This window comes from Mastomys coucha, unplaced genomic scaffold (assembly GCF_008632895.1).
Source record: "Mastomys coucha isolate ucsf_1 unplaced genomic scaffold, UCSF_Mcou_1 pScaffold14, whole genome shotgun sequence".
Classification (NCBI taxonomy): domain Eukaryota; kingdom Metazoa; phylum Chordata; class Mammalia; order Rodentia; family Muridae; genus Mastomys; species Mastomys coucha.
The window spans coordinates 39155378-39181831 of NW_022196896.1; the positions used below are offsets into that span (position 1 = coordinate 39155378).

Genomic DNA, 26454 nt, shown 5'->3' on the forward strand with positions numbered 1-26454 from the left:
GCACCCCAATGATGACTGTCTCCCAGGTTTATCTCTATGAACCTGAAGAACTCACCTTGCAGATGGGAGAAAGCAGAAAGAAAAGAGAGATCTTCCCTCTGCTCAGTGGACTAGGCCTTGCTGTCTCACTGGGTGCAACAGGAACTGCTGGAGCAGTCCTTGTGCAAACACAACATCTGGCCAGCAACTTCTAAGACAAGCTTGACCAGGGATGGCTTCCCCTACAGTCTCTTTAAAGCCAGATAACTTCTTCAGCAGGAGTTGTTCTCCCAACCCCGAAAAAAGCCTTGGATTTACTGACTGCTAACAGGGAGGGACTTGCATTTTGCTGGGGGAAGAATGTTGCTTCTATGTCAATGAATCTGGGCTGGTAGGACAAGATACACAAATGCTCAAAGAGCTCCAGGGGTCGGGGGGGACCTCTGGGCACGCTATACTCCCAACACCCCTTCCCCTTGGTACTCTAACCCCTTGGTAGCCTGGGTTCTTCCCCTCCTTGGCCCCATACTAGCCATTGGAGCCTTGCTTCTCTTGGCACCCTGTCTCTTTTAGTTTCTAAAGCAGCAGATAAGTAGCATTGCAAAAGTCACTACCAATCAGGTCTTGGTTCAGTATCAAACTGTTCCCAACACAGGAGACAGTTGTTCTGATGACACCTCTCCCTTATAAAAAGAAAAGGGGGGAGTTGTGGGGTGGTGAGCTGTGATAGGCAGCCTGGACCCTGGTCCAGCTCAGGCTTAAAACCCTGGAGACCCAGCAGATGACTGTCACCTGCAAGGGAAGCAGGTGTTTGGCCACACCCTTTGGGCCCTGGCTCCTGTGCCGCTACACCGTCCCACAGCCTGCCCATCCCCCTCATATGCCCCCTCCCGCCCAGAGGTCTGTGGCCATCAGTCACTTAAGAGCAGCACCAAGCCCTCCCACATGCGAATAATGTTTCCCCAAGCTCTCAGATCAAGCCAATGAGAAGTACCTGCTATCACACCCTAATCCACCCCAAAACTGTAATAAGAATCCTATCCAGAAGGATTAAAGGTGTGCGAGAACTACTCTGTCATCTGAGAGCTTCTGTCATAAGAGCACGTAACACTTGGGAAAAGATCCGCTCTCCTGAAAGGCCTCCTGAAGCTGCCCACACACTCCCAGTCTGGCTCGACTCTGTGGAAGAAGTGGAATCCACTTCCCCTTCCTGTTCGCACTCTCTCCCCTTTGCCGGAACCTTCTCACCCGCCAGGGCCAGAGATCTCTGCGGAAAGCCTCCAGTACACAGGCCTGCAGTTGATGAACTTGGGTCCTTAACTTACATCGTGGGTAAAAACTGACCTAAAGTGCATCAAAAATCTTAAAAAATGCATTAGTTTTGTACCCTCAAAGCATGCGAATGGAAAAAGCTGTGCCTGCAGCCACAGACTGATTAGGACCTCATTGTTCTGGAGAGAGGCTGGGATGCTCTTTTTTCGAGACAGGGTTTCTTTGTGTAGCCTTGGCTGTCCTGGAACTCACTCTGTAGACCAGGCTGGCCTCGAACTCAGAACTCAGAAATCCTCCTGCCTCTGCCTCCCAAGTGCTAGGATTAAAGGTGTGCGCCACCACCGCCCGGCTGGATGCTTAAGTCTTGAGGCTAGATACTCTGGAACAGCCATTCCTTACACAGCTATCTGTCTGAACTGACATCTTGAAAGTTCTAGATAAAAACCCTTTCGGAATCTATTATCTTAGCAGACCGCTGGCTCACACCAACCCAAAAGCGAAGAATGTCATCAGAAAGCATCTGATGCGGCCTATAGAGAACTCCCATTTTTTCTCTTCCTTCTGTTAATTCCACCAGAAAAGAGTAAGTCCGCTATCACAATTTTTTAGCCAAATATGAAGCTAACTTTAAATCCTGGCCCAGACAATAGACACTGGCTAGGCCCATACCCAATATTCCTGGAAAATGGTGCAGAAGTACATTAGTCAGGCTTTTATAAAGGCAAACACAAGGCTTCGTACTTCCTGCCTTTGTCCAATTGGGGGAAAGCATACTTCCTGATGTACTTCCTGCCTTCGTGTCTCCTGCCTATGTGTCTCCTGCCTATGTGTCTCCTGCCTATGTGTGAGCAAGCCTATCCTGGGCAGTTGGGGCAACTAAACTTGTTTATAGAGTTGAAAACATGACTTGTTACATGAACAACCACCCCAGCATTCCATTAAGTTATTTGTCCTTGGGCAAGTGGGGTTTACAGGTTAGAGGTGGTTTTGTTTTATAGATTTCTTAAGCACAGTAATTTAAGCTTAAAATATAACTTTAAACCATCATCGCTGGCATTTTCCAGCAGTGAGCGGTCGGTGGGAGGCTCTGGCCCCTCTAATAATGAATTGAATCAATGCTGCCATCTGCAAATGCACCTCAGGGGGAAAACTTCATAATTTAAATACAGTAGAACTAAACAACAACTATCCATTGATAATAGAACCAGAATTACTTTTAAAAGCTTAGTGTTTCGCTGGGTGTGTGGTGCATTTTTAAAAATTAATTAATTTTATGTATATGAGTACACTGTGTACACTGTAGCTGTCTTTAGACACCCCAGAAGAGGGCATCAGATCTTGTTACAGATGGTTGTGAGCCACCATGTGGTTGCTGGGATTTGAACTCAGGACCTTTTGAAAAGCAGTCGGTGCTTTTAATTGCTGAATCATCTCTTTAGCCCCTATGATGGTACATGTCTTTAATTCCAGCACTCTGGAGGCAGAGGCAGGAGGATCTCTGTGAGTTTGAGAATAGTGGTCCACGCAGTGAGTTACAGGACTAAATACAGAGTCCATGTCTAAAAAAGAAAGTTATTATTTCTAGAAATACATGTGGATATTATTTTTCTCCAGGTGGCCAGACTCTGAAATTGTTACTTCCACATGTAACTCCCATTAGTAAATTAATCCCTTTAGCCATCAGTCCTCGCTTATAGGAGAGAGTGGCTTGAAGACCTCCTCGGTGTTCTAACTGAACACTGGAGGGACTGGGAGGAGCCAGTGGGGATAACCACATCCTTGCACTCTGGGGGTCAGTAGTAAGCATGTCAACACAGAGTTAATGCAAGAGAAACAGAAATGACCCTAGTCAGAAACCCAAGGCTTTCCTAGATAAAAGCCTTTCACCCTCTGGCAAGATTATTTTTAAACATAATATTGACATTGAGATAATCATAGCATTTATATATTTTGTCCAATTTAAAATTCCAAATCTGCAGAAAAATACATTAAATTGTCAGAAAATAGGGTATTGATCTGGGTGAAATTTGATGCTTAAATACTTAAAGCACATGAACTTTACTGAGATAATTTTGTTGAAAATTACCTAAATTACTTATGATTTCTGTCTGGATCTGAAACAGCCATGTAGCTTAATTGTCAATGTGAAACACTAGGATTTTCCTTCTCCATTTAACTTAACTTTGGAGTTAATAAGCTTTGAAAACAGCTACTTAAATCCCATCATGAGAAATTCTCAACCTGAGAGGATGTTTTAAAATTGTTCGATCTGTCCACTGGGGCTTGAAGAAGTCCCAGGAGACTTTGGGGAAAGTTTTCTTTTTGATGAATAGCTATAGGTGGGAGGAAGTAGATCCTCTGCCTTGGCCTGTCCTCATCTGTGTAAGAATGCTCGGAGTTTCTGCCTGGATCTTCAGCAAGGAGGAAAACTGACCCCGGGGAACAAAGCAACCTAGAGACCTTGCTAAGCTGCTGAATGAACTAGGTTTCACCAGCCACGAAGCATCGACTTCTTGCTATGTGAAATAATACAGCTTTTCTCACTGCTTAAAAAAAAATTATCCAAGAATGATTACATAGTCAAAAATGTAAGTAGCTGAAAATTTTAATCTAAGGTTAAAGTAAGGTTATTTATACCTCAATCATAGTCTAATATAAATTATGTCCTGCAACTAACATCCCATTAAACCTCCAGTGAGTTACAATAAGGAATTAATGACTCTTTTCTCAAATTTTGCCAGCTTCCTTTTTAAAGGACAATGACCACGCTGTTCTGTTCTCAGGAGTCTCGAAGGAGAAGCAGAGTGACTGACAAGGACTAAGTTAGCTGAAAGGAACAGTTAACCGGAGGGCATAAGACTGCAATTACAGCTACATGGAAAGTGAATTTACATATCCTCGGTGTATATATTATGCATATGTGTCAGAGACCCCTGTGCCCACCTCCTAGAGGGTGTTATGCTTTGTGAGCACGCTCTCTCAAGAACTTGGAAAACTTGCTTTGTTGGGGAGGAATAGAAGACAGACACACCCTTCCCATCTGCTTGCTAACCACACAGGGCGAAAATGCAAATTGCAAGCACCCTTTACAAGAAAAGCAGACAATGGGGCTAGTGAGATTGCTCGGGCAGTAAAGGTGATCGTCTGGTAGCCTGGCAATCTGAGTTCAACCTCTGAGTCCACATAAAAGAGGAACAAGAGAACCATCAACTCCTAGATTGTTCTCACAATCTCACACACAACCTCACACCAAGCACTAAGGCATGCACCTGTGCGATTTCGTTCACACAAATACTGCTCAAACATTTAAAAGTGTAAAGAGAAGAAAGTGTCTTCTGCCTCTCAAGTCACGTGTTCAGAATGATTTATGAATCTTGCTGTTTTTGGTTTAAACAGCATTTCACATGTAGGTTTTTTTGCTCTATCTCTGATGCACCTTAACCATTTCTCTGTCAATTCATATTCAGCTTTCAAATCTCAACCTGGCTGCCAAATTCTTCTGTTTCTTTTCTTATATTGGGCTTATTAGAACACAATCTAATTCCTCTTGCAGACAAATATTAGGACTAGTAAATGAGACAAGTTGTAAATTCCAGGACCTGGCAGAATCTGTCGAGCTGAGGGCGAAGACACACTCAAACTGTGGCTTGCTCCTCTCCTCTCATTCTCCCTCCTTTTCCTTTCTGGTCTCTTCTTTCTCCTCTCTTTTCTTCAACCCCAACCAGGTAACTCAAAACCCACCTACCTCAAAACCCCCTCCAGTAATTGGCTGTAGCCAATTTTATTTAACCAATAGTTTCAAATCAAGGAGCAAGGTTTGTCCAAGCAAAGCCTGTAGAGGTGAGAACTCGCTCTTAAGTCTATACTTCCAGTATAGAATTAGCATTCCAATATAGCAACTGACCACAGCCTGGGGACTTTTTTTTGCTATGGCGGTAGACCTCAGCCAAAATGTTTATCCCAGACTCTCCCCTCCTCTAGACTGTTATCTTTAGGTTCCAGTCAATAGAACCCATCCTTAGAGGGGTGTCACATGTACTTCATAGCCTGCTGACCTCTAGCTTAGAGACCACACCAGATCCTAGGCTCTTTAGCTGTAGATCCTATAACCAAGACTCTGCCTACTGTGTGAAACTAGGCTTTTGATGGTTTCACCAATGTATTTAAGAAGTGTGCTGATTGATAAATGTATTTGTTACTATAAATTTATTTCTATTTCTATGAAAACTTCATGAACTGTTGCTTTCTTAAAACATGTTATTTGAGGTAACTCCAATCTGGCTTCCTGAGCCATGTTTGCCTCCAGAATATACTGTTGCTTATTCTGTGTGAGCAATGGCATTTTATTGACTTCCTGTTATTCTGGAATCCCCTCTTCTCCTTCCCTCCCTCCCTCCTTTTCTTCCTCCCTTTCCTTCCTTTTTTCCTTCCTTCCTTCTCTCCTTCCTTCCATGTATATAGCATATGTACACATGAATACATATGTATGTTTGAGTGCAGGTGTGTATGGGGGTACCAGAAGACACTCTTGGAGGTCAGGTCTCACCTTCCATCTTGTTTGAGAGGAGGGGGTCTCTCTTTTGGTTGGTTTAATGTCAGCTTGCCACATAATAGAATTATATCAGTTTTTAGAATTATTAGCAGAGTGTCTCAACCAAAGAACTGTGGTAGACTGTTGTTGTTCGCTCTCTGTCTGTTCCTCATGCCCCAGAATTAGTTCACCCTGCTGTGGTAAGGCTTCCTTCACGGATATCAGGACCTGCACCTTTTATCATGGATTAAGGATAAATGACTCTCTAGGAAACTTCCAGACAGGAACACTGAGGGCCCCACCTTCTAGACTAAGCAACTACGTATTTTTCAGACTTTCAGGTGTGAGACCGCTGTTATTGCAATTTTAAATGTTTTTTGTTTTTGGTTTTTTGAGACAGGGTTTCTCTGTATAGCCCTGGCTGTCCTGGAGCTCACTCTGTAGACCAGGCTGGCCTTGAACTCAGAAATCCACCTGCCTCTGCCTCCCAAGTGCTGGGACTAAAGGCGTGCGCCACCACCGCCCGGCTTGTTATTGCAATTTTAATGTAAGCTGTCTTAATACATTTTTTAGTTTTAATTTTAAATTCATTTTATAGGTATGAATGTTTTGCCTGCATGCATGTCTATGTAACATGTGTGTGTCTGGTGCCTGCAGAGGCCAAAAGAGGGTGATAGGTTCCCTGAAACTGGAGTTACAGGTGGTCGTGAACTACCACGTGAGTGCTAGGAATCAAACTCTGGTCCTCTGGAAGAGCAGCCAATGTGCTTAACTGCTGAGGTACCTCTCCAGTCTCATTAATTCTTACATATATATTCATCCAATGGTTCTGTTCCTTTAGAGAACCCTAATACAGGATTTCTAAATGCTCATCAGAGTGTATTCCTACCACATTCCAGAGGTTCTCCTGTCTCCACTTGCCACCATGCTGTAAGTAGATTACAGGCATGTGCTTCTGCACCTGGTTTTTATGTGAATCTCAGATTCAGTCTCAAAGCCCCATACATCTTGGTCCTTATACACAGAAGGCAGCCTTGGCCCTTATACGCAGAAGGCAGCCTTGGGAACTTACAGGTCCATGCACTCCTTACTTAAGTTTGAACTGAAAGTTTATTACTTGCTCAGTTTGCATTTTCTTTCTTTTTTTGAGGGAAGCTCCCTCTTTATAGCTCTAGGTTCTGGTACTCGCTTTGTAGACCAGGCTGACTTCGAACTCAGAGATTCACCTGTTTCTGCCTCCCAAGTGTTGGAATCAAAGGTGTGGGCCACCATGACTGGCTTGAAGTTTGCATTTTCAAGGTATGCATGATTTTATTCTAGGAGGAATCTGCCCTTAGAGGTCTTCAATTCAGAGGAAGGTAAGTTAAAAACCAATTAAACAACTACAAATAAGCACTCCCCTCCAGAGCAAATCACGGTCTTCATCAGTTGGACCCACTCATCGCGGTCTTCATCAGTTGGACCCACTCATCGAGGTCTTCATCAGTTGGACCCACTCATCGAGGCCTTCATCAGTTGTCCCCACTCATCGAGGCCTTCATCAGTTGTCCCCACTCATCGAGGTCTTCATCAGTTGTCCCCACTCATCGCGGTCTTCATCAGTTGGACCCACTCATCGCAGTCTTCATCAGTTGGACCCACTCATCGAGGTCTTCATCAGTTGTCCCCACTCATCGCGGTCTTCATCAGTTGTCCCCACTCATCGCGGTCTTCATCAGTTGGACCCACTCATCGAGGTCTTCATCAGTTGGACCCACTCATCGCGGTCTTCATCAGTTGGACCCACTCATCGCGGTCTTCATCAGTTGGACCCACTCATCGCGGTCTTCATCAGTTGGACCCACTCATCGAGGTCTTCATCAGTTGTACTTGCAATCTTCATCAGTTGGACCCACTCACTGACGGCCTCCAGCCCACCTATCAGGTGGAGTCTAGATCCTTTTCTAGAATCAATTTTGCCTTTCATGTTTCTCTCTCTTAAGTTTCACTAGACCTTTCAGTGGCTGAAGCTCCTGGTTACAGGTCTGGGAAGGTTATGGGAAGAGGAGAGACTGTTGTTTACTGAAGCAAGTCTGTGTTATGTTAAGGTACTTCCACTACCATTCTCGCTCACTCTAGACTCTGGGTGGATGGAGAGGAAACAGGACCTCCTGTCACTGGATGCTGCTGCTTGCTGGCCAGGTATAACCTGGCATCATCATTGTTGAACCTAGTTTTGGTTTGCCTCTTCAAGGCAGCTTCCTGTACCCCACCCCAACCCCAAACACAATCACACCTGTAGCTTGATTGGTCTCTCTCCTCTCTCTGGAAGGAGGATCTGCAGAGGTCCCCACCATTTACCTTCCCTCCACACTCCTGTCTCTACTGTTGTGTATTGATTTTCACTTAGCTGTTAGCTGGTGTCACATGACTCCAGCAGCTGGGTTGGCAGTAGTGAAGTTACAGATATACAGAGCATAGACAGTTTTTACCAGGTGTCCTGGAACTCACTCTGTAGACCAGGCTGACCTATGAATCCATAGAGATCTGCCTGCCTCTGCCTCTGCCTCCCAAGTGTGCGCCACCACCTCCTGACTCTTTACCAGTTTGGCAATTTTAATGTCAAGACTTTTTTTTTTTGTTCCACATGATATATGTATTCATCTACATAGAGAACTGAGATGGCTTATAGTAAAATATACTACAAAAACTAAATCAAACTTTAGTATTTATTTGAAATTTCTAATGTTTGCAATCAAGTTTCATGGAGTTCTCACTGTTTGAAATGTCCATATACATCTGAGTAAGTAGGTACTTGGTTCCAGAGGGCAGATGTGTATGTGCGGTTTCTCAGTCACATCCATACGCACAGGAAATGACTATTGACATAATCTTTAAGCATAATATTCAAGATTATCCTCCAGTTTACAATTTAAAGGCTTCTGAGAATTAAATGCTATGGCACAGTTTATTATGGAGTATTTGAGTGACTGATGTGTATTTCAGTGAACTGGTTTCTCTGAGTTGAAACTAAGACTGTGTAAACAGGAATGGAAATCCTTCTGGGTTTGTGTAGTTAGGCAAGAATATTCCCAGCCGTGCCGTCTTCCCATCTGTGTGCCACTCCCAGCCTGCAGGACGGGAGTCTACAGGATTTCAGAACTTTACAGGATTTTCCAGAACAAGAGTCACATGTAAGACCATCAGCTGGACCACTATACAAGCACACAATCGTTTCTCTGAGATACAATTATTTATATTTTAAATAATCTTATATTTCTCTTGGGTTCTTTCAAAACTTTGGAACCTTAGTTGTTTGGTATATTTTAAGTTACAGGAACAAAGGAAAAAATGGAGACTCCAAAGTGTGCTGCTTAGAGGGAAGACAGCAATACTACACCACTACTATCCAGAAGGCTGTTGGAAACCCTCCAGCAATGATTTTAAGAAAACATGAATTATTACCAGATTAGAGCATAATCTACTTTTTCAAATAAAATATATAATTGAAATGATTTGGAATAACACATAGAAAAGAGCATTTTGATGAAGACATCTCCCCAAAAGCTAATATATAGCTTTGGACCAGAGGAATCTGATTTATAGCTCTTGTCAGCTGAGCAGAACAAAACTGTTTTATGTACAGCCAACAAACAACAAACAACTTGGCTTATTGTAATGACAAATAAGATTGACCCACCAGTTGGTAAGTGGTTCATGTGGCCACTGCAGTTATTTTACCTCAGATTTCCTCAGAAAGACACTGAGGCACAGAAGCCTATGGAAAAAACAATTAACATTAACTGCCTGTCTACCCCCTAAAAAATGAACTTCTAGTGCCTGAATACTTACTGTCTCTTTAAATGAAAATCAGTAGTTCCCTTTACGAATATAAAATGAGGCCCTTTGAGAAAGAGAAATTAATGAGTTCAAAATAAGAGAAAATTTCAACCAAAATTATTAGCTGTACATTTCAATAGGGTCAATCAGAAGTAATTTTTCTTTTGCAGTTTCTTTCTTCCTTTTGTTTATTTCTCAGCGACTCGAGATCTCACTATATAACTCTGTTCTTCTGGAACTCACCATGTAGTTCCAGATGGGCCTCAAGCTCTCAGAGATCCGCACACCTCTGACTCCTCAGTGCTGGCATTAAAGGCATGTGACACACTATTCCTGGCCCCTTTACAGTTTCTTCCAAGTTAAAAAAATAAGTGTCCATCAATCAGTATGAAAGTCACTGTTCATGTTAACACTAACCGATAACTGCTATGTCTAGTTTTGTTGTTTTAATTTCAGTGTTATAAAAATGCAAAGCCACTCTTCATTAGCAAGCATTATGGACCAGAGAGGAGCCCTTTTCTTCTCTCCTTGCCTCCACAGTTTGACTTCCCTTTCTACTTCATCCTTTTGTAACTTTGTAGACAAGTGCACAGAGATACAGTTCTAATTGGAATGTGAAACATACCGTGTGGGCCTGCTCCTGTGTTTGAATATCCGGTCCTCAGCAGGAGGAGATGTTTTGGAAGGCTGTGGAATCTTTGGGGTGTAGCTGGCCACTAGGGGTGGGCTTTGATTTGAGGGTTATAACCTGGTGGCTTCCAGCCTAAGCTTTCGCTTTTTTGTTTGAAGACTGGGTGTGACAATCTGCCTCATGTTCCAGCTTGCTGATCAGGAACCAGGTCAGTCACACACATTCCCTGACACCAAGAACCAAGAGCAATGCTTCCTCTCTTACGTTGCTCCTGTCTGAGAGCTGGTCGCAGAGATGGGAAAGTTAACAGACACATATGCTTTATAGTGTAGCTTTATTGATGAGTAGTTCGCACAACAACAAGCTGTAACATACATATTGTCTTATGATCAGGAAAAAATGCAACTACTTTTCTTTCTAAAATGGCATTTTCCTGCCCCCCATTGATCATTACAAATAAATTTTAAATGGGAAACTCCAGTGGGAGAGCTGCATGAAGTGAAAGTGTTAACTGAGGATTTCTTGTGTAGATTATGTGGCCCAAATATACCAGTCATCGTCTTCCCCAGTCTCCCAAGGACACCACGTCAGCGCCTCCCCTCAGCACTAATTCACCTACCATGTTCAAGTTATACAAAGAGACAAGTGTACATTTAATAGACTAGTTCTCAAATTGGCATTTTATCTTAGTAATACCCGTTAGTCTATATCATGAATTAAAGCAGCCTGCCCTTTTGAATTTGTAGTTGAAAAGATGCAACTTCTTTGGGGTTGTTTTCAATCTTCTTAAAGCTGCAAGTATATTTATCGATTTGTAGAGTGTTATAAACTGGACTTCTTGGACATGGAAACATTTGTAAGTGGGTACATGGAAATGAGTTACAACATCAAAGGCAATGTTCTATTTAATAGGATGATATAAAAAAGCAACAATTCAACAAAAGTCCTATCCCTCCCCACCCCACAAATGCTGTAAAATTATGGCCAAACTAATAGGTTAGGATAATTACCAAAAAAAAAAAAAAAAAATCACTTAGTGAAATTTTTGCTACAATATTGTTTGCAGGCCTATTTAAGGTAACTTTAAAGAAAGTCTGACAGTTTCACATCTGGCCTGACCATGTCTGTGCTAATAGAACTCTGGTAGGCATGGTGAACATTCCTGGCAAGGACCAGTACAAGAAGGGCAAGGATTCTCCGAATGCCCAGGGCAAGCGGTGCCATGACTGGAGGGATAACGGCCACAGTGAGCAAACTATAACTATTTTCCGCTGCAGAGAGTTAAAATTATGAAGATTGTGCAGAGAGTTAGTGAATGGGTCCAACGGCAGAGCAAAGAGAATAGTGACTGGGAGGAGACTGGAGCGCCGTGAACTGAATGGGAGGCAGTGAGAGAAAGGGCCAAGTGACCCAGTTAGTCTGAAGCCACTTTCGTTATGAGGACAATAAGCCATTACTTACTTACTTCAAACAAAAAAAAAAATGTAATTCCATTCCTTATGATAAAAACTATGCTACCACCACCTGTACACATGAAGTTAACAGTGAATGGCTGAGTCCAAGTCATATTTTAACTTTTTCTTTACTATGAAATGAGTGGATGAATGTATTCATAGAAATTTAAGTGCACACACAACTGTGCTCTATGGTAATGCCACAAGAAAGAGTGATGAGCCCAGCCACTGATTCCTGAGCCCCTGCTCATACTGGTCTCTACTGTTAGATCTTAATATTGAGTAACCTCTTGAAAAGTGATCATACCATGTTTCATTAAAAAAATTCTAATATTCCATATGCATTTTCTATCTGGAAAAAATAACTACAGATAAAAGTTCCTGCAACAGTGTTCACAACACATGCACACACACAGGAGCTGAATAATGATCTTCTATCTTCTAACTGAAGTGGTCAACTCAAAGTACATGCGGGCTTTCACAAAAACTGAATACTAATATAGACACATTTTATTTATTTTTGAGACAGGGTCTCACTGTGTAGCCCTGGCAAGCCCCAAAGTCTCTATGTAGAGCAGGCTGCCCTGAACTCATAGAGATCTGCCTGTCTCTGCGTCTTAAAATGCTTTCATTTCTTCCAATAGCTTCTCTTTACTATTGACACAATGACTAAATAAGCTATATATTTTTATATAGGGGGGATTATTCTATTCCACATTTATTTATACAGATTTTCATATTCAACTACAAGTTTCAATGTAAACTTTCAGAAACAGTGTTTGTTAGGTCCAATGTAATAAGTACAATTATTTCACAGCCTTTAAAAATAATAGCCACCACTCTGCCAGACCCCACCAGACAGCCTACGGCCGGGAGGCGCTCCGCCAGACCCTGCCAGACAGCCTATGGCCGGGAGGCGCTCCGCCAGACCCCACCAGACAGCCTAGGGCTGGGAGGCCGTTGGAGTGTTGCAATGGCTTCCTTTTTCTCCAGAGACAGAATGTTTCAGAAATTGACCAGTTGCACCGATATACAGTCTTGATCGCATGGGCCACTTCTGAAAAGAGAGTACTTAAGTAAGAATCTGAAACTTGGTACCTATGACAGACGACAGTGAAGGTATGCAATACTTAAACTTTAAGACACGTTAATGCTAATGAGATTCATTTAGCTAGTAAGGATTAAAATTACAAAGTCTGTGGGACAACATGAAAACTGTTTAGCAATACACATCAAGGCTTTGAATTATAACTAAAAATAACATACTTGAGTGTTTGACAAGAACCACAAACGTTAAGGAGATTGACTATCGCTGAAACGGAGAAAGCCTACAAGTATATTTTAATTCCAAGCTAATCATAAAATAAAATTAAGTTTAAAACATTAGTTCAGAAGAAGCAGTGCTCAGTTACATACAAAATAGACATCTGCTAAAAGTGGCATTAGAAAGGAGGATCAGGCAGGCCCTGAGCAGCAAGGCAGGCAACTTCACAAAGCAGCCCATGAGTCTGGGTTCTCTGTCTCTCGGTGGGTGACTATAGATAATGATAATGGACTTAATGTTTCCTAATGCGCATGAATAAATGATTCTGAACATCTATAGCACCATGGCCAATGTCACTCTGACTGGAGTTTGCTGGGGCAGCATCATTTAAACATCAGTGCGCACACACTGAAGCGCAGCACTGTCTCTCACAAATGGGGGAAACTTTCATGTGTCAAACAAAACTGACGAAACAAGAATAAAATGCTAGTAAGTGACGTGTGCTATCCCCTGGAAAGCCACTTCTGTGGCAGCCAACAGAAGTCCTACCTGAATGTCTCCAGATGTGGTCGGGGAGTACAGCCCCTGACTCTCCCTTCCGACTAAGGCGGTCTGTTTTCAGCTTGTTCTAAATCATATGTATTATAAATTCTTAGGTTTGTATATAACATAATAAACTTTATGGCATCTTCAGGTGCACGTATGCATCATTATGCTTTGTTCTCTATTTCAAGAAATATTTAAAATGATGTTTTGTTTAAATGTATAAAAATATAGCAATTAACCAGAACTGAGCCCGAATTGAAGAGCTTTAAAAATGCTCTTTTGAGGCCAGCCTGGTCTACAGAGTGAGTTCCAGGACAGCCAGGGCTACACAGAGAAACCCTGTCTTGAAAAACCAGAAGAAAAAAAAAAAGAAAAAAGAAAAAAAAAAAAGCTCTCTTATTCTAATTAACTGACTCCCAAATGAAAAGATCTCATTGTTTTAAAATTCTTCCTTATCCTCGTATGGACAATGACTCTCATGGGGTTTGGCAATTAAGAGAATCATCTGTACTGTTTGGGCCCCTAGCGCTGACTGAAACTGCCAATTTTCCAAGTTAAAAAAATGGGTTCAGGCCATGCTTCAGAAGTTCAGTTCTTAAATCCATCTTCCAGTTAAATGAGCAGAAGGCAAGGCCTTGCAAACTCCAACCATGAGCCTCGCCCCTGTATACCTCCCTCTACATCTGTGATATCCTGAAGTCCCCAATCATTCTAATATGCTCATAATATTGGTAAGAAGGCCTGACATTTCAAACTGGACAGAACTGGAATATTTGTTAAAATATTATTAGTAATTTGTATAGCACTTAGTAACACTGTTGTATTATAAGAATAGTAACGTTAAAACCATAAGAGTTATCTATGGAAGTTTATAATGAGGCTTTACTTACTCAAAGTAAAATGATCAGAATATTTTTATTATTGTTGTATTAAGGATTAGACTTACTATTTGAACATTTATACAGTGTTCATAAAATGTAGGCAGGCAATTTCAACAAAGTGCGTAGTAAAGTTTTTGTTTTCTGAAACTCCACAGCTGGTGATTTAGACTGTTTTTCTTAATATAATATTCTTTACAGTACTCTACTATAATTTATATTCTTATTTTAAGCTCCATATTATATTTGTTTAGGGAAGAGATTGAGTCTTACAGTTGTATTCCCTGTCCTAAAGCAACAATTTCTACATAGTATTAAATCAAATGTTTAATTTTAAACCAGCCACTTGTTAACTATTGTCAATTTCATCTTTTATGAAATAATCGTTGGCCTTCTATAATTATCTTTAGGTTTAGAAATTTAGATATCGGGCTGGCGAAATGACTCAGTGGTTAAGAGCACTGACTGGTCCTCTGAAGGTCCTAAATTCAAATCCTAGGAACCACATGGTGGCTCACAACCATCCGTAACAAGATCCCATGCCCTCTTCTGGTGTGTCTGAAGACAGCTACAGTGTACTTACATATAATAAATAAATAAACCTAAAAAAAAAAAAAAGAAGAAATTTAGATATCATGGGCACTGTCTTTTAAAATTAGACAGAAAATTAGATTGATTTTTCTTTTTTCTTTTTTGGTTTTTCAAGACAGGGTTTCTCTGTGTAGCCCCGGCTGTCCTAGAACTCACTCTGTAGACCAGACTGGCCTTGAACTCAGAAATCCACCTGACTCTGTCTCCCAAGTGCCGGGATCAAAGGCGTGTGCCACCACCGCATGGCTACATTGAGTTTTCTTAAAACAGTTGTGAGGATAAGAACATTTGCCATTCGAGTCAAGTGCAGTGCTAGTTTGCTATGCCAGTTTCTTTCTAATCTCTACGTCTCTAACATTTCCCAATCAAGAAACCCTTGTTTGACACTGAGATGAAAGACTTGACCTCCTTTTAAATTTTATCAACTATGAGGGAGGCATTTAGCTTCTACTTATGGTATTGAAATCTTAATGTTCAAATAGACATTCTTGGAGTATATGACAAATATCAAGTCAAAGACAACTATTAGTGAGATATCTGGATCCCATCAATTTAACGCTCACTGATATACAAATCTCTTAATTGTAATGAGTGACTTTTTAACTACTACATTATAAAACTCGGGGATGGAATGAGTTCTATTATTATTATAAGTGATACTTCAGGTTTTCACATTTAACATTTGAACTGTGTTAAGTCTACCACCATGTTAATAGTATTTTCAAAGTAAGTTTTGTTAAAATGCACTCTATAATTTTAAGCACAAATAAAATTAGAGGATGTGTTTTATTACATTTCAACAAAATGTGGTTTGTCGTTTTTGTTAACTCATAATCTACTCACACTTAGATACTTAAGATTAAGCTCTAATTGTGTGTATTTGTGTTCAAATACTGCAAAACAGTGCGACACAAATATGAACATTTAAATCTATAAAATAGAGATAATTCTTCATTTTGAAGAGAAAGATCAATGGAAGGTTTCAAAAGAAATCTAGAAGAAGACGATGCAGAGACCAGTGCACTATAGGTGAAAACCAAGTCACACTCATGACCACTTCACATATATGTAAAGGAATCATGCAAAGTGGTTCCTCTTGCTTAATTTGAATGCAGACCAATTCACTCAACATACATGCCAATCCAATATGACAGTTAACGGAAACATCATGGGTTTTTTTTTTTTTTCTAACATTCTTGGTGGCTGTATAGTCCACAGGATTTAACTGTGATTGAAATTTTACTCTATGGGGATGCAGAATGCTCTCCTTTGTTTTTAATGATTTTGGCAGGTTTTTTTTTTTTTTAAATAATTACTTTAGGGGCCAAGAATTAATTCCATGATCCCGTTTAATTCATGAAGGTTTTGGATTAGCTCAAGAAAAAGACAGTAGAAATGCAATTATTTAAGTTAAAGACACTGAAGGCATGAATGTAACTAAGTTGTTACCAGGTAGTCAGAAGGTACAACAGTCTACCTATTTTTCACCCTGAAAGACCGAAAATCCTTACCGAGCTAGAGAAATCTTTTTGCGAGCCCAGGTAGAATCAAACGCTTCAGCCTCCGTACTGCAAACTACTAAGAAGCAGCCTCTTGCAGCAGGGTCCTTGTCACCATTGCCCTTGTGGCTCCAGGGCTCCCAGCCTAGAAGTGTTGCCTACCTTAACTGGGTGCAGATAGCCATCGCCTCGCAAGGCGCCCAGACTGGGGTCTCCCGGCGCGTCGGAGTCGTCCTGCAGGCTGCGGGTGAGGTGGGCGATGTAGGTGGTGGCCAGTAGCAGCACGTCCAGCTTGGACAGCTTGGTGTCCGGAGGCACCGACGGCAGCGTGCGTTGCAGCTCCAGGAAGGCGTGCCGTAGGGTTTGCACTCGGCTGCGCTCCCGCGCAGCGTTCGCGGCGGCTGGACGGCCGCCCCCGGAGCGCGCGGCGACCCCGCTGGAGCCCGTGGGCCCGGCCCCGGTCCGTCCCGGGCTCCAGTCGCGGGTGGCGGCGGCCGGCGGGGCGGACTCCGCGCTGCGGGGGCTGCTAGCGAGACGGCCGCGCTCCATGGCGGCGCTGGCTCAGGCTTCCCCGGCGTGCACTGCCAAGGAGAGGGCGGCCGTGAGACCCGGCCCCGCGGGCTCCCAAAGGCGCGCAGGGCTCGGCTCCCGGGCCCCGCAGAGACACCCCGCCCGCCCGCCCGGGGAAACGGACCTCACCTCGCCTTTCCGCCAGCAGCGGCGGTGCAGGGCTCGGCTGAGCAGGGCTCCGCGGCCAGGGGCGTCGAGCGGGTCACTCCATCCTCGTCCAACCTCCGCGCTGCCTCTTATGTGCGCGTCCGAAGCCAGCGAGTGGGAGTCAGCAAAGCCACGTCGGCCCGAGAGGGTCGCCCACCCGAGCCCCTGGCTTAGCGGCAGCCGAGTCCCGGAGCCGCCCCCTCGGCGGGCAGACTCATCCATCACACCGCTTGGGGTGGGGCGGACGCCTGGCCCCGCCCCCTCTGGCCGGGCTCAGGACCCCGGGAGTTTCGGAGCAGAGCCGTCGAGCGCGCGTCCCCGCCCGCCTTTAGTTCTACAATTAAAAAGAACCCTTTCCTCAGTACGCCGCGACCTCGAGGCCCCTCCACGCCCGCTCGCCCACAGGCTCAGGCTGGCCCGGGCGCCGGTGGGACTCAGCGCTGCACCCCGCACCGGCCTTCCCCGAGGCGGACGCGGTTCTCGCCCCGCCGCAGCCCAGCCAGACTTTCTGAACCCGGGTAGGAATCAGCGCGGTTTCCTCTTTGAAGGCTCTGAGTATCAGATATAAAATGTCACAGAGGACACGGCTCGTTTATAGATTCTCGAACATTTCGCTGCAGATTTCTAACTTTCCACGTCGGGAATACCACGCAGTAAGACAGCAACGCAGGACTTCTTATACCGCGATGAACCAGAACATGGACTTGTTGGTGAATCAGGGTGATTCTAAGACTGTAATGGGCTTTAGGCTTCAGAAAGGACACTCAGATTTCCTTGAGTCAAGAAGGACTAGTATTGAATAAGAAACCACATTTTATTTCCTGGTAAATTTTATTTAACAGCTAATAAAGTAAATAGATCCCAGAATTCACACACGTAAAGCAAAGTCTCAGATTCTATAAAGAAACAAATCAAACAACTTACACACCAAGATAAATGAAGTCTACAAACTCTCAAAACATGCTGTTGCCTAGTTCTATGAAGAAATCAAATCACTCGAGGCCGAATTTACTCCTTTTTCTCAGACAGATTTTTCTTTACTTTTGGGTTTTGGAGAAGTTGAGGTTCATGGATATCTTTTTTTGTCAGCAAGCTTTCAGATTCCTTCAAGGACAGATTCCTGTATTTACAAACAAAACAACACACCAGCACTTAGTTGACATGCAAAAAAGATGCTAAAAAGCCCAGCACACACCAACGGTGGAAAAGGCTCATAGCTAGCCAGGCTTCCCTGCTCTGAGGGTACAGAGGTGTAAGAAGGTTAGGTGGGCTGTGGCTGTGCAGAGGTGCCTGGACACATCGCTCTAGTTAGCCTGTTGCTCTGCTGCTGCCTGTGTGTTCCCTGGACAGCACTGGCTGGCAGAGCTTGTGTTGCCCAACAGTATGTAAGAAGACTGACATTCACAGAACAGACCACCGAGCCTCTCCTTGTTCTGTCCTATCTTCGCTATTCTAAGCAGACTGATTCTAAGTCCAAATTCCCGAGAGAGACTTTTACAGTTAAATTTCAGTCACTTTAAATATAGGTAATTTTAAAACTCCACTATTTCATAATTAAGTATTTCATAAGTAACAGGTGTTGAGTACTTTCTGGGTATATTCTCATTTTGCCATTACAAAGACTAAGGATGGGGTTGCCTGGGACTGGGCAAGTTATCCAGTGTTGCACACCTAGTAAACGACTGAGGCAGGGATCAAACCAAATAGATTATCGCTCGCGTTTATAATCTTCCCCATACTATTGAGTATTTGTATTTTTTTTGTTTTGATTTTTGTTTTTTTTCCGAGACAGAGTTTCTCTGTATAGCCCTGGCTGTCCTGGAACTCACTCTGTAGATCAGGCTGGGATTAAAGGTGTGTACCACCACTGTCCGGCTACTTTGAAGTTTTAGCTGTCTAGTTTTCAAAAATTATAACGTTAGAATGCTGTAGATTTTATTCATTGAGTGTGGTGTAAGTCTAAGAATTATTCTTAAGTCTTTTAAATATGTTGAGTTATAATGTTAAGATTGTCTATGATTAAAGCTAAAAAGCAAATATCACATAGCATAGAATAAAATGTTTAAACATTTTGTACTATACATATATTTTGTATACATTTAACAATAAATTTGTTTCAACTATTTACTGTTTGAATTAAGGAATAGCTTTTAACCTGACATGGTGGCACACATCTTTAGGAGGCAGAGGCAGACAGATCTCTGTGAGTTCCAGGCCAGCCTAGTCTACATATCAAGTTCCAGGATAGCCAGGGCAAAAACGAGATCCTGTCTATAAATATAAATAAATAACTTTTTATAGTTAAATTTATCCTTTTGAGTGAACAGTTCAAATTTGAGAAGATGTATATACAGTTACTATAAGTACCATGAGAATAAGGACACAGAACACCTCCGTTATCTACCACAATTCCCTTTTGAAGTCAACCCACCTCTAGGTCCTGGTGAGTCCTGATCTAGTTTTTGTCACTACGGCCCTTTTGCCAAAATATTACACAAATAGAAACACATAGTAGGTTTCTTTTAAAGTTTAGCTAATTTCACTTAATGCTTTTGAGACCTATTCATGTTTAGTCTATCAATGGCTCATTTCTTCTCATTGCAGAATAGCATTCTTACTATGTATATGTGTGTGTATTATATATATGTATGTACACATATATAATACATATGTTACAGATTGTTTATCCACATCCCACCTGAGATATATGTGGTTGCCTTAAGTATTTAGTGATTACATTATAAACACCCAGGTAAAGTTTCTCTTGGGTATAGACTTTCATTTGACCTTGGAAATTTTCTGTGCGTGGATTGAACTGTATATTTAACTTTATAATGCATCAAACTATTGTGCTACGAGACCTCATTTTTCAGTTCCTGTTTTTAGTGTATGAGTTCTAGGAACTCCATATCTAGTCAGTATTTGAAGACTGATTTTTATTTCTTATCCATTCTAATATGTTATTGTTTTCCTGTGTGTGTGAGGCAGGGTGGGCATGTGTGTGCATCTGAGCAGGTACATGTGGAGGCTAGAGATTGGTTTTTGGTGTCCATGTCTGACAATTTCTCTACACGTTTTGTGTTTGTGTTTGTTTTTAAAATTGTTTTGGTCCTGTTTTTTGTTTGTTTAGAAGTTTTCGAGTCAGGGTTCTTCACTGAGCCTAGATATCATCAATCTGCCTAGGTTGACTGACAGTGAGCTTCAGGAATCCACCCATCCCTTCCCCCTAAGCTGCAATGGGATTCCAGGCCTATGCTGCTTGCTCTTCTGGGCTTTATGTAGGTGCTAGGGATTCGAACACAGAACCTCTTGTGCTTTACTGACTGAGCCATCTCTCCATGTGTTCTAATGTGTTACTTTTAAAGACAAAGATTGAACCAATATTTACTTAAAATCATTTTACAACCTAGAGCTCTGATTTCTCGGGTCCATGTATGCCTGCCCACACAGCTCTGGGCCTCTGGGCCTCCGGGCCTGCGGTGCCTTTAGCTTCATGGATGTGCTTGTCCATTCATCTTAGTCACTTCCTCACTTGCATGACCTTCCGTGCCTTCCTGGCCTGGGAATATTCTTAGTGGAGTCATTGAGAGCTTCACAAGTAAAATCAGAATAGCCTTTTATTAAAGAAGTCTAGTATTTAAAAGTCGTTCGAATAATAAGATTTATATTTCAAACATAAGCCTTTTTAAATGGAAAGTAAGAGTTATGTTAAATTATTAGGCTTATATTGACAGCATTGAAGCCAGAATTCCCAAACACTAGCTTAGCCTGTTAGAATGGAAATCTTTATGTTGCTTTCCATTATTGCTCTTGGGGATGTTTCTTATTCTTAAGAGACTTTGAGAACTGCAAATCAAAATGTTAGCCTTCTATCTCCCTATACACATGACACTGTACACATGATGCATGTGGAATTAAGTATACTGAAGGAAAGATTAGCAAAACAAAACTAAAAGTGTTTTGATTTTGCATGTAAGCTTATGTAAAAGCATCCTAGAGTTTTATGCCTAAAAATATTACCACAGTTCTTAAAATCCTTTTTGAAGCACATAGATCTGTTATTACAACTGTTTAAACACAACGTCACCAGTCATGAAAGCCAGTTATTTTAACTATTAGAATCCACCGTTAGAAAACTTTATTTATATATGTAGATGCTCTATCTACATGTACGTGTGCACAGCAGAAAAGGGTAATGGACCCATGGGACTCCTTATAGACAGCTGTGAGCTGCTATGTGGGTGCCAGGAACGGAACTCAGGACCTCTGGAAGGACAGCCTAAGTGCTCTTAACCGCTGAGCTACCTCTCCGGCCCTAGAATACACCTTCAATTCAAAGAAGCTTCCTCCCACCGCTTAGCAAATGCCTCAACTAGGTATTTTGTAACAGTTAACCAGCACAGAGGGACCACGTTCCTGTGAATTATGGCATCTAAAACCCAGCATAGCCTAATCCTTTGCAAACGTATTTTTAAATTAGTAAAATATATGGGTCTATGGTTATCAGCATGCTTGGAGGTGGGGATAGTTAGTAACCATATGTTCTCTTCATGGTATAGTGCAGTACACGTATCCTCGGTAAATCTTATGAGCAGCAGCTATGAGTTTAATGTCTATTTTTTAAATCACTAAGGTTCAAGCACTCCCTAGCATATTTGAAAAGAGGAAACATCTGTCAGAAGTACTCACTGTGACAAATATAGAGAGAAGCGACAATATATGCTGCTTTTGCTTATTTAATACCATACATTATTTTTAATTGAACAGTGAAGGCATTTGTTCAGAACCAGCCTTTAAATAAAAAATAGTTTAGACCTAATCTTTAATTAAAGAAAAGTTCAGTTTGAGGGTCAAAAACTATGTCAATAAGTCTGACTCTTTCCTCCCTGCAGGGAAAGCAGGCTTGTGTAAATATACACGTGTAGACTGCATGCATTTATAAGAGACAGGGAAAACATTCCCATGTCTTCGGACAGCTGTTGCTTTGCGGTGCGCCAATTTGCGTGCAGGCACAACTCCCAGTGTGCAGAGCCCTCAAGGAAGTGTGCAACAGATTGTTGCTTTTGGAACATGTACTGCTTTCAACTCTGCATGCTCCTCACCTTGAATGTTAAATATAGCTTGTAAAAATATATTGTGGGTGCCACCTTGTTTTCACCTTTAAAATAGTTGAGGGAAAGTTGCTTCAATAGATTTTCTTAGTTACTGAAAATAATCTGATCTTTGTGTGTGTGTTCAGATGGTGTGTGTGTTCAGATGGTGTGTGTGTATGTGTGTGTTCAGATGGTGTGTGTGTGTGTGTTCAGATGGTATGTGTGTGTGTTCAGATGGTGTGTGTGTGTGTTCAGATGGTGTGTGTGTGTGTTCAGATGGTGTGTGTGTATGTGTGTGTTCAGATGGTATGTGTGTGTGTGTTCAGATGGTGTGTGTGTGTTCAGATGGTGTGTGTGTGTGTTCAGATGGTGTGTGTGTGTGTTCAGATGGTATATGTGTATGTGTGTGTTCAGATGGTGTGTGTGTGTGTTCAGATGGTGTGTGTGTGTGTGTGTGTTCAGATGGTGTGTGTGTGTGTTCAGATGGTATATGTGTATGTGTGTGTTCAGATGGTGTGTGTGTATGTGTGTGTTCAGATGGTATGTGTGTGTGTGTGTTCAGATGGTGTGTGTGTGTGTTCAGATGGTATATGTGTATGTGTGTGTTCGGATGGTGTGTGTGTGTGTTCAGATGGTATGTGTGTGTGTGTGTGTGTTCAGATGGTGTGTGTGTATGTGTGTGTTCAGATGATGTATATGTGTGTGTGCATGTGCATTGGGTCTTGAACACATGGTACTAGGCAAACATGCTCTTCCATTGATCGACACTCCGGAGCAAATTTTTTTTTTTCTGGATGATGTTTTGTAAAAACAAAAAACTATCCTTCCTTTCCTCCATTTCTTCTTAGTGATTTACTTACTTTAACTTTCCTCCGTTTCTTCTTAGTGATTTACTTACTTTAACTTACTTTATGTGCATGTGTTATCTGCTTGTGTCTGTGCAAGGGTGTTGGAGCCCCTAGAACTGGAGTCATAGACAGCTCTTGAGCTGCTGTGTGGGTGCTGGGAATTGAACTCAATTGGAAGGAGGCAGTGCTCTTAACTGCTGAGCCATCTCTCTAACCCTTTCAGACCAAATTATTAATACATTGTCTTTTGTACCTTGCCAATCTTGCAATTTTAGTCTCACTGTCCTTTAGGGTTTTTGTTTTGCTTTGACATTAACTTACTAAACGTTGCAGGGCTGCATTCATAGATGAAAGTGCTAAGCTATATGTACATTAGCCTTCTGCCTTGTATGTATGGTATATTTCCATTGAAAATGGAAATTACATTCATGAATTGTGATATGGGAACAAAAATGGAAACTAGCTCATGTGAGCAAATAAGATTCCCTCTCCAATTACTAAAATGCATCAGGCACACCGCAAAAAACTTTTGCCAAGTACTTGAGGACATCCTATTGGTCACTTTCTATTAAAAAGAGACATAAACTAATGTTGCCATCCAATCAGACTTAAACCAAAACAATATTTGGCATGCTTTCAGAGAAAAGTTCTCCTGAGGAAATAATAAATGTTTAAAGGGAGCTTTGCCTAACATTTTTTTCCCACAGTAAAACTGAAAACTTTGAATTGAACATGCTCAATTTCACACAGTGGCAGGAGCAGCTCACAAACCTCCTGTTCCGCTAGCCTTGTTTAGAGCAGTTCATACTTGCAGCGGAGTTGATTTCTACTTTAAAAGATGCCCTTTGTTCCGAGGTTGGTTAGGATAGAGAGAGGAGAGCGTTCCCACCTGTCCCTTTAGTGTACTTCTGATGATCTAGACTTTGCACATGGATACAGAATGTGTGCTGTGCCACAGATCACTGTGGATCCAGTTACCATGTGGTAATGTATAAAGTTCACCAACTTTGTTTCCTGAGGCCATGTTTATTTTCCTTGTTTGTTGTTTAATCCACCTTGTGACATACAAGCAGTACTTGTGAAAGCCCTTGGCAAAGAAATAAAATTTAAAAACAAAACAAAACAAAACAAAACAACAGCAACAAATGGAGCTGTGGAGTTTATGAGACTGTCAGGGTGGGGTGGGAGGCGCTGGTTTTGCAGGTTGTGTGTGAACAGCGAAGCATGTTCCTTTGGCAGCCTTCTCTGCTCCCTCCATCAAGCATCTCGCAGACCTACAGACTCCAGGTCTGTACTACATCAGCTGAGCTGCTCTGCAGCAGGCAGGGGTGGGACTGGGCCCCACTGCCTCCACGGGGAGGCTTCTGCTGGGCTTGGTCAGAGATTGAGCATCACATGACAAACCATACAAACATTTGAAGGAACTTACCTTATGTCTTCAGTAATTGTAGTTTTATCTTCTTTGGGACATTTTGAAGATGCATTTCCACGTACAAGATATCTCTGTACATCAGAGAAAAAGACTACTTTTGGCTTACCCACCTGTGGGTAATAAACAGGAACTATGTGATGTATTGTTTCAAAGTTACCTGTAGTATACAAAGAATTAAAAGTATCCTGCTTTGAAATTAATTACTAGATTATCAAATGGTATATATTAGTATCTTAAATTATATGTTATGGAATGGAATTAAACAAAGACAAATCCACAGTTAAAATCAATAATAAATACCCAAAATAAAACATCATAGACTTTTTATACATTAAAAAACACACAAGAAAATTCATAGTTAATTCTTATAGAGAAAATGAACATGCTAGCATTAATATAAACATAATTGATTTAAGTTTTGCTCTTCTAAATTTATTTTCAAAGTAACATTTAGGGTGTGAACTAGTCATGCATAGTTGTTGGGATATGTTCATACCTTTACTTGAGCAATTATCATTCTATATCATTTATGGTTTCCAGCTGTGATGTCCCTTTTAGTGGGGAAGGCCTTGTTTACCTCTATGTCCTGTAAAAGTAACTTTTATTCACCTGATGTAACTGTAATCTCAGAAGCTTACTAGTGAATATGCTTACCCTTTCTAGCTTTTTCTGAACTCTATCTGTCTAGCTCAACTCAGTTGTTCAGGCTCAAATTCCTCTCCAAGCTGACTGAGTCAAACTGGCTTCTCTCAGCTTCTGACTGAATTATTCTGCTTGGCCTCTAACTCTGGCGATCTGTTCTAATCTTCTGGCTCATTCTCATTCTCTGGCTCCTTTTGTCTTCACCTGCAGCCTATCTCTGTAGAACTGTCCTGATAAAACTGCCTCTCTCTCTCTCTCTCTCTGAGCTGTTCTCTTACTTTCTTTCCTGTGTGTTCGCCTGAGAACTGGACATATCCTATCCCTGACTCATTCTATCAAATCTTTCTCTGATTTGTCACTCTTCCTGCCCCTCACTTAGATGTCACTTTCAAGCATGGCTGCTTCCTTCTACAAACTAATCTTACCTACATTGTTTGGGATTAAAGGTGTGTACTAAGGACCTGTCTGTATTCTAGCCAGAGGGATTAAAGTGTGTGACATGTCTGTATTCCAGGAGAATCACACAGACCTAAAAGATCTTTGGATGTGATCCGGTGCCAGAGTAGTCATGTTGCTGGATTAAAATTTCTCACAAAGTCCCACTGCCTTTAATAGTTCGATATCCAACATGCTTAATTATTTTTCCTGACATTATTAAACTCAGGGTCTCATCCTGAGCTACCCTGAAAATATTTATTAAATCAATTTTTTTTTAATTGTAAGGTCCTCGAAGTAAGAGGCCACAATCTATGTAATTTTACTTTAATTCCCTGTATAGAGCTACAAATATAGAAGGCTTTTAAATATATATATACATATATATAATATATTAAAACATATTAAAAATTACCATGTATAACAGTTGCTCCTTTGTTTTCAAAATTAGTTGGCTGATTTTGATTGTCAAATGGTATGGTGAACAGGGATGACGGGGTGTCTCACTTGTTAAGAACACTTGCTCCTTGACCTTGAAAAGTAGCATTTGAATCCTAGGATCTATACTGGGAAACTCACAAATGTCTGTAACTCTGTTTCTCAGGGATCTGACTCTCTTCTGGACTCCATGGGCATCTGCATGCATCCATATGCAGATGCACAAATGTTAAAAAGAAATGTCTAGCACACATCTGTGAGAGCACTTACAGGTCTCTGGCTTAATGATGAGTGGATTTGTAATCTGACAGCAATGTGGGGGATGGGGAGGAGGAGGAGGCAGGTCACTGGAGTCGTGTCTCCATGTGGGGGATGGGAGGAGGAG

General features: G+C 41.8%; 2 protein-coding genes across 7 annotated transcripts in view; both read right to left on the bottom strand.

The window, feature by feature from the left end:
- Positions 1 to 10551: 10551 nt before the first annotated feature.
- Positions 10552 to 17243, bottom strand: Tcf24 (transcription factor 24). Of its 2 annotated transcripts, none has more exons than XM_031368792.1 (3): positions 17164 to 17243; positions 16627 to 17045; positions 10552 to 12743 (listed from the first exon to the last, which is right to left on the bottom strand). In XM_031368792.1, exons 2-3 carry the CDS (start codon positions 17011 to 17013, stop codon positions 12630 to 12632), a joined length of 501 nt encoding a protein of 166 aa, XP_031224652.1. In that variant the 5' UTR covers positions 17014 to 17045; positions 17164 to 17243; the 3' UTR covers positions 10552 to 12629. The 2 variants fall into 2 exon arrangements, with proteins under 2 accessions (XP_031224652.1, XP_031224654.1); XM_031368794.1 differs by having other exon boundaries at positions 17159 to 17235.
- A 733-nt stretch (positions 17244 to 17976) lies between these two features.
- Positions 17977 to 26454, bottom strand: part of Ppp1r42 (protein phosphatase 1 regulatory subunit 42) — a 40529-nt gene continuing 32051 nt past the window's right edge. For 4 of the 5 annotated variants that reach the window (XM_031366840.1, XM_031366839.1, XM_031366841.1 and 1 more), the window contains 2 exons: positions 24552 to 24711; positions 17977 to 18301 (listed from right to left, as the gene is read on the bottom strand). In XM_031366840.1, the coding sequence (XP_031222700.1) occupies positions 18190 to 18301; positions 24552 to 24711 (272 nt within the window). In that variant the 3' untranslated portion in view covers positions 17977 to 18189. Of the gene's footprint in view, positions 18302 to 24551; positions 24712 to 26454 lie in introns of those variants that run through there. The other variant, XM_031366843.1, reaches the window with a different exon arrangement.